This window comes from Pagrus pagrus (genome assembly GCF_965226575.1).
Source record: "Pagrus pagrus genome assembly, chromosome: 20".
In the NCBI taxonomy this organism is placed as follows: Eukaryota; Metazoa; Chordata; class Actinopteri; order Spariformes; family Sparidae; genus Pagrus; species Pagrus pagrus.
Genome location: NC_140207.1, coordinates 27960951 through 27982635, shown reverse-complemented (window position 1 = coordinate 27982635; position 21685 = coordinate 27960951). Strand labels below are relative to the sequence as shown.

The window sequence follows — 21685 nt, the reverse complement described above, 5'->3', positions numbered from 1 at the left end:
TAAATAGGCGTGTCTCCAACACGTTTGCACATGTTGTCATTAACGCAATCACTCTTAGTAAATCGCCCGCAAACCGCGGTTCAACCCCACACGCAAATTTCTAGATTGCCCACACAGATTAGTACAAGCAATTTGGGATCTTAGTAGATCCGGCCCTAAGTCTCATCCTCATACCTTCATGATGAAAACTTGTCAAAAGCTTTCGCCTACGTCACATCTGATGGGCGTGGCGGGGGGTGGTCAATTTCGGTCCCTCGACATAATCAGAAATTCCTTTTAACTTCAACATACAAGTTCCCATCTACACCAAATTGCTCACACATGTAGAGGGTTTAACCCTCAGTACTTCTATGTATCAATACTGTGTGATATCCATAGCGCCACCCACTGGACACAGGAAGTCACTGAAGATGTCACTGTTGTGTTTTGTTTGACACATTTCCCATTTTTAATTTCCACAGGCAACGGGCAAGCACATATCTGGGCGCGCAGCCTCCGACAGCGCCACAGCCCGACGTACGTTGGGCGAGGGCCCGTTCATCACTGCTTGCAGCTTAAATTAGGGCCTGAGCAGGAAACCTGTGAGATCCCTATCCTTCTCGGGCCCTAATGTTTGTGTAGTGATTCTTTTTTTTTTCTCTGTCCCAAATGATCGCATTTTTCACTGCCTGAACATACCCCAAAACTCACCAAACTTGGAATATACGTCACATCTGGCGAAACATTTTATAATCTGTTGTTGTTGTGAATTTCCAACACTAGGTAGCGCTACAATCAAGGAAAGTGCGTTTTGGCTTATAACTCCCACATACTTTATCGCACATTCAAAATCCTTATATCTGTTATATATAGCGTTCAGTGAATTGTGCTGAATCTCTTGATATAGGCTACGGCCATTTCCTCATACCGTTTTTTTGCGCAAATTCGCTAAATGTAGCAAACCTACTTTATCGAACTCCTCCCAGGAATTTTAACAATTTGCACCAAACTTTGCACACACCATCTGAGGACCCTTCTGACAAAAAGTTATTAAAAGAATTTTGATATTCCAAACAATATTCCAACAGATACTACTTCCCCATAAGCCCCTAAGGCTCTGTGCAAAATATTGGTCGATGACCACTAGGTGGCGCTCTTTAAATTGTAGTATTTTATATCTCCACATCGGTTGCTCAGATTAACACAAAACTTGGTACACTCATTGCCAATGCTCTCCTGAGGATAGCTGACTAAGGTGTTACCGATCCGACACTAGGTGGCGCTCTGGTGGCAGTCTAATTTTATATTTGGCACTGTGCCCAACACTAATGGATATGAAATTCATAGGTGTGGTATAGACCCCCTGTAACTCACACACCAAAAATGACCAGCAGGTGACGTTATTATCAACACAAAGCCGTTTTTGGCTAATAACACATAACACATGGCGCACATTGTTAAACCTCATATCTGTGTTCCCTGCATTCAGCTGAATTGTGTGATGTAGGCCACGCTACATTTCTATTCGCAAATTTGTGAAATGTCACAAACCTACAATTTGCACCAAACTATGCACACAGCATCTGTGGACTCTCCTTTACACTATCACAATTCTTTTGATAACTTGTGTCAGAACACCCAAAATATAAAACAACAATTTCCTGCACATTGTGATCAAACAGACAGTCCTATCTTGGGGGTGGTTGAGTGTGTTGCTGAAAGCAGAAAGCGGGACAGTATATTTAGTTTTTGTGAGGCTAAATAAAACGTCTGAGTATTCCTCGTCTCGGAGGCTTCTTTTTTTTTTTTTTTTTTTAACCATCTTTTTATTGAGAACAAGGTACAAAAAGACAGTTGCATAAAAGAACAATAGTTTTGGATTTTCCACAGAACACATATACAAATAAACAAATACAACCCCGCCCCCCATCCCCCCACCCTACAACATCCAGTGCATCCCAGTCTAGGGAAATTAAATAAGTAAATAAATACATAAAGGTTATGATATTGGTAGGTAAAGGTATAATTCAACAGGTATGAAGAATTAAACAAAAAGAAAAAGAAAAGAAAAGAAAGTGGAAGCAGCTAATTCAAAAGTAAAGCTTGAAAGTAAATGATGAGGCCGTGTTTGCTGTGCAACATCATGCGTCACCTCTCAGGATTTACTACTTGTGGATTCATGAATTGTCAGGGAGGGTTTTAAGTTTGTTTATGAAAGACATTACTGGGTTTCAGGTGGAATAGAAGAGGTCTTTTGACCTTCTAAGTGTGTATTTGATCTTTTCAAGACTTAAATGGAGCATAAGGTCACTTATCCATAAGGAGGTGCTGGGTGGTTTGGGGGATTTTCAGTTCAGCAAAATCCTTCGGCAGGCAAGTAGTGTTGTAAATGCTATAATGTCCTTATGCTTATCAATAATCTGTTGGTCAGCTGGCACTATACTGAAGATGGCGGAGTACGCGCTAGGTTGCAAATGTAAGGATAGTGCCTGTGAAAGAATTCTGAAGATTGCTGACCAGTAATCCGAGAGGGAATAACATGACCAGAACCTGTGTGTTAATGTTGCCGGGGCAACGTGACATCTGCTACAATTCTCATCCACCTCGGTATAAATTCTGGCCAGCCTAGGCTTGGAGAGGTGGGTACGATGCAAGACTTTAAACTGAATTACACCTAGCCTAGCACATGAAGTAGTTCCATTAACTCTCTTCAGAGCTTCAGTCCAGGATTCCTCAGGTATTACATCCCCAAGATCCTCCTCCCATTTCCCTTTAATTTTATTGAGAGAGGTGTCTCCGAGAGATGATATGTTGGAATAGATTCTTGCAATGAAGCCTTTTAAATTGGAGGGAATTTGGAGGATGTCATCCATAGCAGTAGGTTGAGGTGCATTGGAGAAGTTTGAATCTCGATTTTGCATAAAATGTCGGATCTGGAAATATCTGAAAAGACTCAAGTCTTTCCAGGGAGGTTGAATTTTTGAGAGAGATAACTAAAGGTAGAGAATACACCTTCGCTGTAGAGATCTTTAAATTTGGAGTGACCAAGTGTTTTCCACGGGGCAAAGGTGTTGTCTAATCTAGGTGGGACAAAAAGATGATTATCACAGATAGGAGCCAGATTAGAGAAATCTGTCAAATCAAAGTGGTTTCGAAATTGTGACCAAATTCGTAAAGTCTTGATAACAACAGGGTAAGAGGTATAGGGTGGAGTAGACAGAGGGAGACTCGAAGTAACCAAGGCAGGGAGGGATGTCAAAATGCATGACTCATTTTCTATTTCACACCACGACAGCTTTGGAGCATGAAGCCAGTATATGATTTTCTGAATATTAGCCGCCCAGTGATAATGAAGCAAATTTGGTAAACCCAATCCGCCCTGGGATCGATGTCGCTGCAAAAGCCTGTTCTGTATTCTAGGGGCTTTACCCCCCCAAATGAATGATGATATGATTTTATCAATGGAGTGAAAAAAGGATTTCGGGAGAAATATAGGGAGACAATGAAAAAGATAGAGGAATCGGGGTAACACTTTCATTTTAATACAATTGATCTTTCCAGCCAGTGAGAGATGAATGGATGAATTCTGCAAATCGTTTCTTAGTTTATCAATAAGGGGTGTGAAGTTATCTCTGTATAGTTTAGGGAAAGTCCGTGTAATATTCATTCCTAAATATCTAAAGCCAGATTTAGACAGATGGAAAGGCAGGTCCTTTTGTGGAATTGCAAGAGCTAGGTTGTTCACTGGGAAGCACTCGCTTTTCGCAAGGTTAGTCTTATATCCCGAAAAGATACCAAATCTATGCAACACCTGGACTATGTGGGAGACACACCGCACCAGATCAGACACATACAACAGTAAATCGTCGGCATATAGAGCCACCTTGTGTTCCCTCCCCCATCTGGAAATTCCAATTATTTCCGGGGATGATTTTAGCATGATAGACAGAGGCTCAATAGCTAATGCAAACAAAAGTGGACTTAGTGGGCACCCATGGCTTGATAGTGTAAAAAATTCAGATCGCTTCCCATTCGTGACCACTGATGCCTTTGGTGAGGCATACAGAAGTTTAACCCAGGCAATAAAAGTTGGTCCAAAACCAAAGGCTTGCAGACATTCAAATAAATATGCCCACTCCACCCTGTCAAAAGCCTTCTCCCACTTCTGGTACCCCCCCGGATGCAGGAGAATATATGACATTAAGAAGGTTTCGAATGTTAGAGAAGGAGTGACGACCAGCTATGAAACCCGTTTGTTCGGGGGAGATCACCTCATCTGTAGCAGATTCTAAATGCCGGGCAAGTGCCTTAGCTAAAATTTTAATGTCACTTTTTAACAACGAGATGGGCCGATATGATCCACATTGTGTTTTGTCCTTCCCGGGCTTTGGTATAAGTGTTATGGATGCTTCAGTTAGCGTCTGTGGCAAGGCCCCAGTACCCAGCAAATCATTAAACATTTCTAGAATAAGTGGCGCTAATGTGGTTGAAAATTTTTTGTAGAATTCAATTGGATATCCATCGGGACCTGGGGCCTTGCCGCTTTGCATCGCCAAATCGCATTTGAAATTTCTGTTAGTCGAAAAGGTAGTTCTAGTTCTGCCTTATGGGCGGAACTGATAACAGGGGCGTTTAAATTCAGAAAAAAAATTTTGCAAATCGTTATCATCACTAGGTGCTTCCGAGGTATAGAGGTTTGAATGAAATGCCTTTAAGGTATTGTTGATTTCGAGGGGGTCTGTAGTAAGCTCCCGGTTTTCTTTTAGTATTTGTGTAATCTGTTGATCGGAAGACTTACATTTTAATTGATGCGCTAGCAGTCTACCAGCCTTTTCACCATTTTCATAGACAAAGCCTCTTGATTTCAGTAATATACGTTCTGTCTTTTTGGACGATAATAAGTCCTATTTGGTTTGAAGATCCAGCTCATTTTTATAGAGCTCCGGAGTGGGAGTATTGACGGTCTATGTCAAGTATTGAACTGAGAAGTTGTTCTTGTTCTCGCTTCCTAGCTCTATTCACCCTAGATACGTAAGAGATAATATCCCCCCTTATTACCTCTTTAAGAGTCTGCCAGAGCAGGGATGGGGAGATATTATCCTTGTTGTTGGTTTCTAGGAAATTATCAATGGCAGTCGAAATTATTTGCCCCCAGGAGTACATATTGAGCTGGCACGGGATCAATTTATCAGGGCCCTGTTCCCCACTGAGTTGCGTGTCCAGGTACAGCTGCAGCACCCTCAGACCTTGCAGGCAGCCTTGGAGATGGCTGTGGAGAGGGAGAATGTGTGGGGTGTGGCAGGTGCGAGCTGTCAAGATAAGAACTCACCTGCTGTAAAGGGTTGCAGTGGGGAGACCCCCAGTGGGAGAGAGGCCGACGTGGGTTGATGAAGTAACTGGACTGTTAAGGGCTGTGTCACTACAGACAGTGCGCAGAACATGCCCAGGGCCCAGGGTCTGCTGGGGGTGTGGCCAACCTGGACATTTGGTCAGAGAGTGCCTCAACTCATGCCAGGCTCAGGGAAATGGCTCAGCGCCCGCATAGAGGGGGATATGCGGACCCAAACATCAGCCCCATCTGCAACACGGCTGCCACATCCCTCACCACAGTCCGGAGGTGCCCATCATCACAGCCGGGGGAGCCAGGCACCACTTCCCCCAGAAACAGATGACTCTGACAACTCAGACTGGGAGCCGGTTGTCGTGGTGGGGCGAGCCTCTGCAGGTGACTCTTGTTACATTCCCGTCACAGTGGAAGGAGTGCCGTGTTCGGCGCTAGTGGATACAGGGTCGACAGTGACTGTGGTGAGACCAGATGTAGTGACAGAGGGGACACAGCTCGAGCCCACCTTGGTGCGACTGTGCACAGTCACAGGTGAGCTGGCTCCTATGAAGGGCAGGAGTGTGCTGTCTGTGACTGTCGGGGGAAGAATGCTCACCCAGCATGGATAGCTGCAGTACTGGACCCATGTATCCTTGGTCTTGACTCCTTAAGGGCCACGGGCTGCAGCTGGATCTCCTAAGACCAACAGTGAGTTTTCAAGAGGGGCCTGTTATCACCTTGTTCCCCAAGCTTCTTCCTGACATGCTCCCTGGCCGTCATGCAGCTAATGCAGTAGAGACTGTTGTTGTCCACTCCTTTTCCAGGTCCCTGTCTCCTGTGTCCCCCCCCCCCAAAGTGAGAATTGCTCCATCAGCCCAAGCAGGTATCTCTCTGCGACAGCCCCACCCTCGTTACCACAGATGGAGGAGGAGAGGGTGTTGGCTGCAGTGAGAGAGATATGGGGGAGGAACTGTAGCAGTCTGGATCTGCAGCAGCAAGAACAGCTGTGGCAGGTGCTGCGAGAGTTTCGAGACTGTTTTACTCTGAGTGATGAAGAGGTGGGAAGAACTCATCTTTTGCAGCACGAGATCGACACAGGGGATGCACAGCCTATCAAGTGTTGCCCACGACGCCTCCTCTGGCTCGTTGCAGGCTTGTGATGAAGCTGTGGAGAAAATGCTGCAGGCAGACCTCATTGAGCCTTCAGATAGCCCGTGGGCAGCAGCTGTTGTAATGGTCCCTAAGAAAGTCGTCTGGCGGCTCTGCTCAGACTACAGACCAGTGAATGGAGTAACCAAGAAAGATTCATACCCCCTGGCTCGCATTGATGAGTCACTGGACCTGGTTTCAGGGTCCTCCTGGTTCTCATCCCTGGACCTCTGTGTAACGTCCCTGGTTAAAAGCCATGGGCTGTCAACCTGTTACCCTCCAGTCTCTCTGTCAAACACTGGACTGCAGGTCAAGTCAATCAGCATGCGGGACGGTGGTTGGTGGAGAGAGTGTGTAGGGGGGGGGTTGTCACAATACATAGTAAGATCCAATTAACATTAGATCACCTGGAAGCACCACCCTTGAAAAAGATAGCCAATTCATCAAATCAGTCTCATAAAAAGGTACTTAACTGTCAGTTTGTAACTCTGATTAATAATTAACTTAATAAACTATTCACACGTTCCCTGAATTGTGTTGAATCTCGCCACGCCCATTTCCGCCTACCGTTTTTTTTCGCAAACCCGCAAAATGTCGCAAACCTACTTTTTTGAACTCCTCCCAGGCAATTTGCCCAATTTGCACCTAACTTTGCATACAGCATCTGTGGACACTCCTGACAAAACGTTATTAAAAGAATTTTCATATTTCATAAGAATACTCAAATTATTAAATAACAACAGAAACAGGCAGTGTTGCATTTCTCCACATTGCTGTGTCCGGATGACATGAAACTCAGGTTACTACTTCCACATGGCACCCTAAGGCTGGATTGCACCAACAAGGTTTAACTTTAAAATCAGATTAAATCATGGTTTAAGTTTAAATTCTGTTGCACCAAACTTTATACCTAGTTTAAAATTAAAACAGATTAAATTTAAACCTCTCTTTAAACCTCAGTTTAATTTTTACTTTAAACCAAGTTTAAATTTAATTCTGTTGCACCAGAACTTTAAACTCCAATTTAAACTGTGATCGAGAATTAATTTTAAACTGACAGTTGGGAAGGTTTAACTTTAACAATGGCTGCATTTTTGAGGTGGATAGAGCAAAATAATGAAGTTCCTCGAAGAAAACTGAGAGACAGGCTCAATCCTCTTGAATTTTACGATGAAGAGGAATTTTTGGTGAGATACCGGTTTACCAAGGAAACAGTTTTGGAGCTGAACAGGAAGACTGGACCAACTGTCAAACATGGCAGTGACAGAAATGCAGCTGTACCACCGATGCTACAACTCCTGGTTGCCCTGAGGTTCTACGCTACTGGCTGTTTCCAGAGGGTGGATGGAGACCTGTTCGGTCTACACAACTCAACTGTTTGCCGTATTGTCAGCAGAGTGTCTCGGGCCATTGCATCTCTGAAGAACCAGTACATCCGATTCTCTCCAACAGTGGAAACAGCTGCTGGTTTCTACAGGCGAGCTGGATTTCCAGGGGTGCTGGGTGCTATTGATTGCACACATATCCCGATACAGAATCCTGGTGGTGTGAATGGAGAGCTTTTCCGCAACCGTAAGGGATACTGCTCCATCAATGTTCAAGTGGTGTGTGATCAAAAATCTGAAATAACCAACATTGTAGCACGTTGGCCAGGATCAACTCATGACAGCAGGATCTTTGACAACAGTCAGCTTTGTGCCATCCTCGAGAACCAAGCTTATGAGGGCCATCTCCTTGGGGATAATGGTTATCCATGCCGCTCATACCCGATGACTCCACTTCTGAACCCTCAAACACCAGCAGAGAGAAGGTACAACTCCCGTCACATTGCAGCCAGAGGAGTGATAGAACGACTCTTTGGAGCATGGAAAAGAAGGTTTCCCTGCATTAAAGATGGACTGCGCACAAAGCTGGACACCACCTTGACCGTCATTGTCGCAGTTGCAGTTCTCTACAACTTTGGAAAGAGGCGTGGAGATGAGCTACACTTTGAAGCAGATGAGGACCTACATGAGGACATAGAGGACAGAGAGGATGACCAGGAGCACAATGCCAATCCAAGTGGGAATGCTGTGAGGCAAACTCTAATACAGAACCACTTTTCTGAATAATTATATAAATACATGTTTTTGTAAATAATTGCTGACATTGTGGTGAAAAGTCAATTTCCACATAATAATTGAATTACTGCCAACTATGTCTGGTTGAATACTGCTTTAAGCAATATCAATAAACTAATAGTAGCTTGACCTGTCAATAAGTGTCTTTTTCAAACTGTGAAGCACAGAGAAGATGCACATTGAAGAAAAGTAAAAATAGAAATTTTATTTGTAAATATTTCAGTGCAGATAGCTATACATTTTTTTTATTACCATTCATTTTACAATAGGGGTAGGCTACATGTTAAATCAGTGAAAAATATTCTCATTTTATGATAAAAAAGTGGCATCAAGGGTGAAACTGTCGGTAAGCATCTTCTTTTTTTTCAGCAGCAACACTTCCTTCTGCAGCTTTAATACTTCTTTCTGTAGTATGGTATTTTCGATTTCCATTTCAATCTTCTCTTTCTCTAAAACCAAAATTTCCTGGTGTGTCACGTAGGGTCGCTTGTTTCTCCTGCAGCTGTTCAAATCAGATGAGGAGGATGATGACAATACAAAAGAGGAAGCTGCACCGTCTTGCAGATGCTCCTCTTGCTGCACTGGCCGCAGTGTTAAAATGAACTCTATGAAAACAAAAAACAAAATATATGGCGAAAAAACAAATTAATTGGATAGGACTAATAATAACTGATTATTGACTGAGGTCAGTAAAGCGTGACTGGATTTCTTACCATCTTCCCCGGGTGAGTCTGAAGTGAGCTGGTCCAAGATGCCATCGTCGTCATACGGATTTTGCAGTGGCTCCATCTGCTGCGGGATGAGGGAATTGATTTTCTCCACCAGTGAATCATATTTCTTTGGCGGAGGACCTCCTCCTGTGATGAACATCTCTCGTCTCACAGTCGCCGCATCTTTTTTGGCTTTCGTTTTTAAGTTTTTCCAGCAAGCTTTAAGCTGAGCAACGTCTCTTTTCTCCTTCACTCCGGTCGATCCGTTAAAACTGTCAGCCAGTTGCTGCCAAGCAGTATCTTTCTTTTTCACCGTGCTGTTGTCCGTTTTCTTGTCTTCTATAATTTCCCCATATTGATCCATTAATTCAGTCAGCAAGTTTTTCTCGAAGGAAGAAAAGTTTGAACTCCTCTGCCGAGCCATAGTAACGTTGCCGATCTGACGTTAGGCTAACGTTTTTGCTGGCTAGCAACAATGTAACGTTTAATCGGAAAAGCACCCGTTGAAACAGTCTCGCTCTGTTTTTATATAAATCCGGGTTCCTGACAGCACGTTTCCGATGTAGCCTATATATTTAATTGCATATTTAATTATTAATTTTAATTTCGATATCCACAATTATCCCTATTGATTTAAATCAGTTTAAACTAAGTTTAAATTCAGATAAATTGAGTTTTATTAAACTGAGATTAATTTTAAATGGTGCAACAGAGCTCTGCTTAATTTTAAACTTGGATTAACTCATTTTAAACCTAGTTTTAGTAATCTCTGATTAGGGCTAATCTAAGATTAAGTTAAACCTTGTTGGTGCAATCCAGCCTAAGGCTCTGTGCAAAATTTTAGGCGATGACCCCTAGGTGGCACTCTTTAAATTGAAGTATTTTATATCTGGACATCGGTTGGTCAGATTAAAACAAAACTTGGTACACTCATTGCCGATGCCCTCCTGAGGATAGCTGAAGAAGGTGTTACCGATCTGACACTAGGTGGTGCTCTGGTGGCAGTCTAATTTTATATTTGGCACTGTGCCCACACCATAACAATTATGTCAACAAAATTCATAGGAGTGGTATAGACTGGCCCCTGTAACTCACACACCAAAAACGACCACCAGGTGGTCTGCCCAATAACTACCACATAATATGTCGCACAGTTTTAAACCTTAGATCTACGTGTTCCCTGAATTCAGCTGAATTGTGTGATGTAGGCCACGCCCACTTTTGCGCTAAATTTTCATTCGCAAAATGTCGCAAACCTACTTTTTCCAACTCCTCTCAGGCAATTTCACCGATTTGCACGAAACATTGCACACAGTATCTGTGGGTGCTCCTGACAAAAAGTTATTATAATTTTTACATTAAAAAAAAATGCCCGAAATATAACAATTTCCTGCACATTGGGGTCAAATAGACAGTCTGCATATATTGACGAAATACTGTCCCATTACCACAAAACTTTTCCTAATTGTGTTCTATGGCCAGATGACTGTTTGTGCAAAATTTGGTGCAAATCGGCCAATAGGTTTTATTGCTAAATGACCAAATTACTGCTTGACTGCCTTCACTTTTCAGAACAAGCCCCAAGATGCATGAAACGCAGTGCGTATCTCAATAGTCCACATTCCCATCTGGGCCAAACTTCACATGTTTGATAAGAGTCTAGCCCTGAACACATAGGCATAGACATGTACAGTCAACGCGCCACATGCTGAACACAGGAAATGACATTTAACCCCTTCCTGCACTGTCCCAAACACAGACAGTTAAGACACGCGTACACAATAGTCGGGCAATGTGGCCAGGTAAGCGGCAGGCCTTGACAGCAGCACGCTCCGACTGCTTGCAGTTTTAATTATTAATGTAATTGTTATAATAACAATCAATAATTAAAGCTGCAAGCAGCGATGAACGGGCCCTCGCAGTCCACGCGTGTCGGGGCATGCTGCTGTCACGGCGGGGCATGCTGTCGCTACATGCTGCTGTGGGGGCATGCTGCTGTCGGGGCTTGTTCATGCAACTTCCATTGAGCAATCAAAAATCAAGGCAGTGAAGCTATTGTTTCGTCATTTAGCAATAAAAGCGGTCCCTATTGGTCGATTTGCACCAAATTTTTCACAAACTGTAATTGGGCCATGGAACACAATGAAAAAAACTTTAGTGTTAATGGGACTGTATTTCATCAAGATATGGAAGACTGTCCGTCTGACTACAATGTGCAGGAAATTGTTGTTTCATATATTGGCAGTTGTTTGGACAATCACAATTATTTTAGTAACTTTTTGTCAGGAGGGTCCACAGATGCTGTGTGCAAAGTTTGCGACATTTAGCGAATTTGCGAATGGAAATGTGGGGCGAAAGTGGGCGTGGCCTACATCAGACAATTCAGCTGAATGCAGGGAACACGTAGATATAAAGTTTAACAATGTGCGGCATGTTTTGTGGGAGTTATTAGGCAAAAACGTTTTTTGTGTTGATAATAGCCGCACCTGCTGGTCATTTTTAGTGTTTGAGTTACAGGGGCCAGTCTATACCACACCTATGAATTTCATATCCCTAAGTGTTGTGGTGTGGGCAAAGTGCCAAATATGAAATTAGACAGCCACCAGACCGCCACCTAGTGGCGGAGCGGTAAAAGCTTCAACAGATGTCCTGAGGAGGGCATTGGCAATGAGTGTACCAAGTTTTGTGCTAATCCGACCAACCGATGTGGAGATATAAAATACTTCAATTTAAAGAGCGCCACCTGGTGGTCATCAGGCAAGATTGTGCACAGAGCCTTAGGGGCTCATGCGGAAGTAGTATCCTGAGTTTCATGTCATTCGGATGAACCAATGTGGAGATATGCAAGACTTCCTGTTTTGAAGAAAATGTGCAGGAAGTTGTTATTTAATAAGTTAAGTATTGTTTGGAATATCAAAATTCTTTTAATAACTTTTTTGTCAGGAGGGTCCACAGATGCTGTGTGCAAAGTTTCGTGGAAATTGGTGAAATTGCCTGGGAGAAGTTTGAAAAAGTAGGTTTGCGAAATTTCGCGAGCTACCTAAAAACAACAGTCGGCGTGGCCTTCATCAGGAGATTCAGCAGAATTCACTGAAGGCGTGGATATAAGGTTTTTGAATGTGCGAGTTATAATGTGGGAGGTATAAGCCAAAACGCACTTTCCTTGATTACAGCGCCACCTAGTGATGGAAATTCACGACAAAAGATTATAACATTTTTCACCAGGTGTGACATATATTCCAAGTTCGGTGAGTTTTGGGGTATGTTCAGGCAGTGAAAAATGCGATCATTTGGGACAAAAAATGCTCACTACAAAAACAATAGGGTCCTTTGCAGGTTCCTTGCTCGGGCCATTTCTAATAACGGAACCTGCCCTACCATCAATCCCAACATTAAACAATGCTGTTCTTGCTGTGCAAGGTCAGATGAAAGACAGCAGATGGAGGAAACTGGTCCTTTCCTTTTCAAGGTAAGCAGCTTGGTGCTAACTTGCTTCGTGTTCCTTGGATTGTGTAGTTAGCTTGTAAGCTTTGCGTTACAGCTGCTGGCGCTAACTAAGCTGGAATACTAGCAGGACCTCACGTTGCTGCTGTGAGGAGAAGTTTTTTAGGCCTGCTAGAAATGCAGCTGGCAACTCTCAGCAGCTGTTATGCCCAGAAGAATCCAGGAAAAGAGAACTTGAGGGCAGGCAGCCCCTTAGGGAACGAGGTGGAGAAGAGAGAGAACAAAGGAAGGAGCTAGAGTTTTGAGTATCTGCTCAGTGGGGGTCTGTCACCCTTACCAATAGTAACTCAAAGCTGAATTTGCACCCATGTGTGAAGACTGGGGAATTCTGGGAAACTGAGTTCATTTCAGAGTCCATTTTGTGGATCCTAACATAATGATGCCAAATGTCACAACATCGACTCCAACATAACATGATGTCTTCCCGGTCTGGCCATCAGATTTGGACTCCATATAATCTAAAAATCTAAGCTGTCTATGACAAATAACAGTAATCCACATAGAAGAAGTGAGTGGTAGTCGACACCCTTGAAGTCTGGTCTGTGAATGTGTCTGGTGCTGTGGTACTGACAGCTCACGTTTTGCTCGTCCTGCCAGTGAAGTTAAGATATATTTGTAGTGATATATTTGGTCCTGAGACTGAGTGTGTTACTGAATATATTCCTGCTTGGAAATATATGTTTTGTTTGAGTTATTTTAGATGTAACTCAATAAAGATAAGTGAAGGCAAGGACCATGTGTGGTTCTCCTCATTCCCCACTACTATTCTTCCTGTTTAACGGCACAACACTAACTGCTCCATTACGTTCACAAAATAGTCTAACTGTGTACTCACACAATGTTAGGCCGGACGGCCAAACGATGACCTCACAAATATGTTGTGTTTATTAAATAAAGAGGACCCTGCAAATCCAAATTGAAATCAGCAGGAGGACAGAAAGTGTGCTGTGGTGGGTACTGTGGCATATTTGGCTGAGAATGCAATCAGCCAATGTAGCTAATAGCTTCCAGCGGAGCTGAAAACAGCAAGATGGAGTGTTTCTGTTCAGAGGAACATCTACTTTTATAATTTTTATTTTTTTATTTACTTTTTAATCACTTCACTGTAAACTGTCAAACAAGAAGTCAAGGGACAATCGGTAGCAAGATTGCCTATTTTAAAGGGAAAAGTTACTCATGGTACAATATATTGTATGAAGTGAGTCAAATGCTCGAAAAAATGCAAATGTTTAACATTATTGATCAAGAGGCCAGCAGTAGGGCTGTTTTTCTGAAGACATCAGTTTTTGATGGCCTTTTTACTCAATGCCAGCAAAGTCTTTAAGATGAGGATAATCTTTTCTTAGCTTAACAGGGGTATGGCCAAGATAGAGGAGAGTTATACTAATACTAAACCCCAATATTTTTTGGTCTCTCTAGATCCTGGAGTTGGTGGAGGGCAACTGTGTTGTCCAGGCATTCAGCCATACGCATAGCCTCGGCGATTTCAATGTTCAGTTCTTTTTCCAGTTGTTGTATCATATAGTCTATAGAGTCCTCTTACGGTGATGTGATGCCACAGTACAACTTGCTAATCTTTAATACTTCTTGAATTATAGGCGTAAAGAAATATATCACTAACAAATGGTAACTACTGGATTAGAACCTCGTATTTTTTTGCAATAATAATCACAAAGCTGTAATTACCTGTAAAAGTCTTGCCCACCCAACCCATATCTTTGACGTAGATTGTCAAAACTATTAAACTCCCATTGTTAACAATATTACAAATAGCAGTGATTCCAGATTAGATCCATTGCCCGTACCTATGATCTTGCAATGCTGGCATACAATCAGGGTTGTAAACTGGCCATCTAAGCAGTAAGTTAAGTTTATAAGTTTATATTTTTCTAATTGGTAACATAGGATAAGTTACACCAGTATACCAGAGACCTCAACTGAGCTGACAAATAATAATCTCTTAAGGTCGGAAAGGCCACACACCCCCTCCCTTTCGGCAGCCGAAGGGTAGAGAACTTCACCCTCAGTCTCTTCTTATTCCAAATTGATTGTGAAACAACATTTTCATTAGTAAAGGCAAACCTGAGCCTGGGTCCATGATTGTGATCAATACGTCGCCTGCATACAAACTTATCTTGTGCTAAATTCCTCCCATGAATATACCCTTTAATCCAATCTCCAGTTTAATTGCTTGAGCCAGAGGTTCAATAAATAAATTAAAGAGACTAGGGCTTGCTAGGCAGCCCTGCCTACAGCCACATTGCAGTTATGGAGTTAGAGAGGCTACCATTGAACCTCTATTCTTGCAGTCTGAGAGGAGTAAAGTGCTTGAATACAATGCATACAATCTTCACTGAAGCCAATCTGTTCATTACTGAATAGAAGAATAGCCACACAATCAAACTGACAGCCTTTTCAGCATCTAAGCTGAGGAGAACAAAGCTAATGTTTCCCTCCCCTAATCTGCTGAATAATGTTTTAAAGCTGTTGATGTAAAGCTCTCCTTATATTGTATTAAGTTTGTCTATTTTTTCTAAAACCTATTTGGTCTTCATCTCTTAATAAAGGCATTACTGTTTCCCTTGTCTTGGTTAGGATTAGAGGTGTTCCGATTCTGATACCAGTACTGGAAAAGCAGCTGATACTGTCGAAAATACAGGTATCGGTATGGGCGAGTATGTGAGTCAGTGCACCAATCCAATACCATGTAATTGACAGGATCTTGCTACTTCCCAGTTAGCTAGGTTAGCGCTCCTTACTGTTCCACACCAGAAATCAATTCTTCTTCGCTGGTCTAAAAGCCAACACGGGAAGTTGTGCTGTGCTGCCCCTAGCATCTACTGTTTTGCGAGTGGCAATGAAGAAGTTGATTTTACAGACAGAGCAAGCAAAATGTCAGCTATGTGGCAATATTTTACTCTGGATAACCCCACCGGTAAAATGTCGACATGTATGCATGAATGCAAGGCTGTAACTTCGAGGGGTGGCACGACTGTTGCCAATTTCAACACCAGCAACTTCATAAAGCATTTAAAGACTTGAAAAACACGACAAAACTGCTCTCCCCAAACTTTACGAAACTGTGAGGGAACACATTTCATGTTGGCTGAGAGATGTGCAGGCAACCAATTTACGACTAACATTTGGACCTCTGCTTGCTTCTATCTATGTTATATCTATGAGTGTTTTTCTTTTTCTTTTGTTTTTTTCTTTTCTTTACCATTGCTGCTGTGACAAAATAATTTCCCAGTGTAGCACCCTATAATGTAATAACGCCTGAAAATGTAATAAAATTTGCACTTAACTCGATTGAAAATGTAATAAAACCCAATAATGTAATAACTTCACCAATAATGTAATAAAATAATCTGACTGATATTGTAATAACATTTTTACCGATAATGTATTACCTTATTACATTATTGGGAATTTATTACATTTTCAGGAGTTTTTTTTTTTTCTTTTCAAAACTGATAATGTAATACTTGACAGATAATGTAATATATATGTTCATTTTCAGTCCAGAGTTCTACATTTTGTGTTTTGTACCATTCTGGGTAGAAACCATTGGCACCAGGTTAATATTCAGGTTTGAAATAGCTTTGTCTGTTTATTATCCTGTTCTACCTGAGAACATAAAGATTTATAATATTAGTCATTATGCTTTTTGTATGCCATCTGGTAGATGTCTTCTACACTAGTAGAACAATTTTTTTTAACTGGGTATCTTGTGGATGGTGTTTTCTGCTTGTTGTTTTCTGAGCCTCTAAGCTAACAGTTTTGCTGCTTTGTGGCCTGCTTCTTTGTTTCATAAATCCTGTATTTTTCTTAACTCACTGCTGTGAGTTTCAAAGTTTCAAATCACTAGTGCAGGCAGATCCCTCTTGTGTTTGTGTGTCACTCGGTCGCTCACAGCTGGATATAAATACCGGTGTGTATCTATTGCGAGTTCTCGTTGATCTTGTCTGGCGCGGCTTCCGTAGTGCAAGTGGCTGTAAGGGAGACTCATGTGCATGTGGGAGCGTGCCTCCAGGCAAATATATTATAGTGACTGTTTAGGCTAGAAAAATGTACTAAATAACCTTGTTTTCGAGTAACTCTGGATGTCACCACTTCAGGACACTTGGATTGCAGCAGACGAGCAGTATGGAGGAATATTACAAAGTTTTTGTGTAGTTTCATCGACCTTTTCGTCTCGGACGTCTCGACTTGTTTTGGATATTAATACAAATCTAGCCAAATTTTAAATTAATATTGTGACAGCCCCTCTTTTTTTTTCTTTTTTTTTTTTACCATTTCTATATGATGAGAGGAAAGCATTCCTAAATCACGTTTTAAGTAAGTTTTTCATGTTCATGATCATGTTACTTTAATTGATTGGATTGTTTAGCCCATTCACATTCAATGAGAGTATGTTATAATGTTGGCCATGTATACATTGTATTTACCAGACATTGCACTTGAGACATCCCAGACCTAGAAAAAACATAAAAAAAGAATAGAACAAAGAAACTCAGAGTATAATACAGAACACATGAAAAAAAAAACTTGTGGCTCTCTGTTTATGACCCATAGGTATCGGTCTCTCATTACAGTGTTACAAGTGACTTCACCAAAGGTGAATCCCCGCTTGCGCAGATCCTCTGCTGCTTGTGTCACGCTGTTATATATGACGGTGCCTGTTTGAAAGAAAACGGCCATTCTGGTTAGCGGAGTCTGGAAGTGTAATCCGTTCTCCTCCAGGGCCTTCTTAACAGGTGTATATTCCTTCCTCTTGTTCTACACATCTGTAGCATAATCATGGTCAAAATATACTTATTTCTTTTGAACATGTAGTTCCTTTTTGCAAGCAGTATAAAGAATCTTCTCTTTAACTGAAAACTGGATGAACCAGACCACCATTGAGCATGGTGTGGCACTTGCAGGTGGTTTTGGCGCCAGGGCTTGGTGGGTGCACTCTATCCCCAGGTCCTGGGCATCCTTTACTCCAATGTCCCATCTTTCCATATTGGCCATGTTTTCCTCCATCCCACCTATTGCAACTTGTATTTTCCAGTCTTTTTCTGTAGAGAATTTTCATTTGTTTTTTTTATACCCTCCTGAAAACACGTGTGAAAGTCTAGGAGATCTTTTTTCAGTTTGGTCTTGAGCGCTGCCATTTCCAATGTCACAACTTCACTCAACACTTTGCAGATGATTTCAAAGTTTAGTTTCCTTTGTGAACAACATCTTGTCCTGTTGAAGGTTCGCTGGCTGTAACTTCTTTCTCGATCTGTCATTCAACATTGTGCCGTAACCCATATCCACCTTTCTTGCTTTTATCCCCATTCATTATTATGTTGATGTATATCAATTTGAATAAGCAAGATTATCAAATTAGGGGAAATTTAAAGGTTGGTACCAAGGCCCTGTCCTAAGCTGTCATGCCATGTAGTGCGCCACCGTTCATGTGACCTCTAACACACTCAACTCAGAAATGGCAGTGACTGGAGCATAAGCCCCAATGGGGACCACCACTCATGACCATCTAAGTGTTAGTTTTTATGTTGTATTTCCTTAAACACACAGAAAAATAACGATGAGAGCAACGACAACAAGCAAACTGAGGGTGAGCTCGTCGAGACATGCCCCTACTCTGAGTTTCAATCTTTCTGGTGTCTAGACGGTCTAGCCACTCTGCAACCTTATTCGACCCCATTTCCTTCATCCACTGACCTCAACCCCCTTTCCTCCATCTTCCGACCTCAACCTGTAGATAGTCATGGACATCATACCAGCATTTAACTACATTCACTCGGTTTTTGTCTGTATCTATCTAATATGTCACAGACTTGAAGAGAATACACAGTGAGGGGCAGATTTTGTCCTGTGCACTCTCTTTCTTTCCCTTTCTCTCCATCGCTCCCTCTTGTTCCCTTTTCTTTCAGTGGGGTAAAGGAAACTCATGTCATCATATTTATCAATAATTATCAAAGGCAAACTCCATGTAAACAGGGCAGGCAGCTGCCACACAGCCTATGTTAACACAAGCACGTTAGTGAGCTGTAGCAGCTCGGTAACGCAGCCGCCACGCAGTACACAGACATTCATAACCCTAACCCTAAACCTAACCCTAACCCTCTGTATGTGCTTATCTTAATAAACCACAGTTTAATTTTTATGTTTTGTGATAACATTGTGATATTTAAAAACACCACACTTAATTCATCTACATCTATGACATAAAATTATTACTTAGGCAACTTTAGCAATTGAGCTACTGTGGAAAGGAAATCAGAACCACCAACATTTGCTGCAGGTCACAGGATGTCTATTCAGAGCTAACGCACAAGCAATTTGGATCAATTTCTCGGATCTGTACTTGAAAATGTGGATTACTTTGGAGGCAAAGTAAGTGTTCAGTGTAACTACCTTTGGCTGCCAGGGCCTTCCATGTCTCCTTGTTTTGACGAATCTCTTGGTTCCATGTGACCTTGAAGTTCTTGAAGTCCACTGCGGTCAAAGAGCAGCTACCCTCGGAGCCTGTACTCTTCACACAGGAATGCTTTCCATCACTGCCACTAATACTGTTGACACTATGGACAGTGCAGACACACCAGTGAAAATCACATATACACATACAAACAAACATACATTTGTTAAAACTGAAACTATTTGTATTAAAGATGTGACAATCATTGTTTCAAATAAGCAGCTGCATGCTATGTTGATTCTCCAGCTTCAGTTACCATTATGATGCTGTTTATTTGCTAGTGAATGATAATTCATGTATAAAACCCATATATACACTAGTGTAGATAAACCTCAGTATGAATATTCACACGTACACATTGGGTTATGAAACATTAGGCTAAAAGAGGCTAAAAAGCTCAGTGAGTCTGAGCCACACCTTGCATCAGCATTCTTCTGAAGCAATGTGACCATGCCAACCAGCCATACAGCTGTCAAAAGTATTAATGAAATTACATGCACCAAAGAGAAGGGAAGAAGCATTTTTTGTAGTTGATAAAATGAACAAAAAGGAAACTTGCTTAAATAGATGTTTTTTTATATTTATTGAAAGCTGGACTTAATGATGGGACAATTAAATTTGTGTATTGTCACTCGCACTGATCAAGCCGCAGAGAAAGTTTTAAACAAAAAAGCCAAATCTTTTTTCTCAGGTTTTTGTGACCAAAAGGAGGAAGAGCATGATTATTGGACTTACAATCAGCAGTTGGACACAAACACAAGTTTCAATGAATTATGACTGAAATATATGGAACACTGATGCAACTGGTCACATTGGTGGGTCAGAGCAGGAACTTTTTACCTACTTCCTGTCATTTGACTTCACTGTATGCATAATATTGAGTTTTGCCAATGAAAATGCACTTGGTACTTGCCATTTCCCTTTGTGCACCAACTGCCGCTGCTAAAAGTTTACGGTATTATGTGCGTGTTGTTTGGTGTGTTTAAACATGTGAGCATGCTGCATGTACATTTGTGTTTATTTGCATGTTCTTGTACTTAACAGTAACAGCTGTTCGCTGCCAGCTAACAACACAGCTGTGCTGCTAGGGGGAAAGTGTGATCAGAACCAACTACTTAAATCAATAAAATCACAAGTAAAAGAAGAAAGTGAAACAAGTCCAGTTGCCTACGATATAGCACTTCAGTTACCATGACCTTGATGACTGAGAATCTTCATCATCTGTATTGACTTCACAGTAATGTCCAGGGGACGCTGTATTGTCATGGATACTAGCAGCCTCTTCAGACTGTCTCACCTCAGCAAACTATTACTTGATGCTCGTGTTTTGGTGTAACCAGGTGTTAACAATTTTGAAGTCATGTAAAAGTCTTATCCCTGGCAATCATGTTTGACCAGCAGTCAAGCAAATAGTCTACTTGCCAGGAATGTGAACCCAGAAATGTTGAGTACACCAAAGTTTTACGTTAGAAATGTACAGTATGGGTCCCCAGCATTAAGAAACTGCTGAATGCTAACTTGCATATGTTGGGCAATTTGCATAATTAGCATTATTAGCATTAATTAGCATAATAGCCTATATGGGCAATATTTCAGCAACTGCTTGGCCGATTTGGACAATATTGGAGTGGTTTTGGGGGTTATTGAGGATGCTTAATCCATTTCTGACATTTTCAAAATTCAAAATGGCAGTTTAAACCAAAAGTTGCCATATTTCAACCCCCAGTGGGCCGATTTTGATGAATTTTGAGTCAATTTAGAAGTTTTAGAGGACGGTAAATCTATAAATATAAATTGTAGGGTATTTAAGAACACAATTATCCAAATGATGCAGAATATGTAACAAAACTAGGACTACGTAACTAATCTGTGATTAGTCTGTTAAATTACCCCAGTTACCAGGGTTAGTCTAGTGTTATTGAAATAAATTATAACATATCCATTCTGCATGTCATTTTCTTTCTCCTGTGGGAATGCTGCTTAGTGGCTGGCTAGCTAGCTAGTTAGCTAGCCAATGTCCATTGTCATGTCAACTGTTCCTGTAACATGATTACAAGTTTAAAGTTATAATTTATTTCTAAAACAACTGTTCAAAAGTTTGGGGTCACCCAGACAATTTCATATTTTCCATGAAAACTCACTTTTATTCATCAAAATGAATAGAAAATATAGTTAAGACATTGACAAGGTTAGAAATAATGATTTTTATTTGAAATAATAATTTTGTCCTTCAAACTTTGTTTTGGTCAAAGAATTCTCCATTTGCAGCAATTACAGCCTTGCAGACCTTTGGCATTCTAGCTGTCAATTTGTTGAGGTAATCTTAAGAAATTTCACCCCACGCTTCCTGAAGCACCTTCCACAAGTTGGATTGGCTTAATGGGCACTTCTTACGTACCATACGGTCAAGCTGCTCCCACAACAGCTC

At 41.5% G+C, this 21685-nt stretch overlaps 1 protein-coding gene across 1 annotated transcript in view; it reads right to left on the bottom strand.

Moving 5' to 3' along the window:
- LOC311249589 (dual specificity calcium/calmodulin-dependent 3',5'-cyclic nucleotide phosphodiesterase 1A-like) overlaps positions 1-21685 on the bottom strand; it is a 368687-nt gene that overhangs the window by 7577 nt on the left and 339425 nt on the right. Inside the window, exon 14 of the mRNA XM_084340750.1 lies at positions 19197-19360. Coding sequence (XP_084196876.1) covers positions 19197-19360 — 164 coding nt within the window. The remainder of the gene's footprint in view (positions 1-19196; positions 19361-21685) is intronic.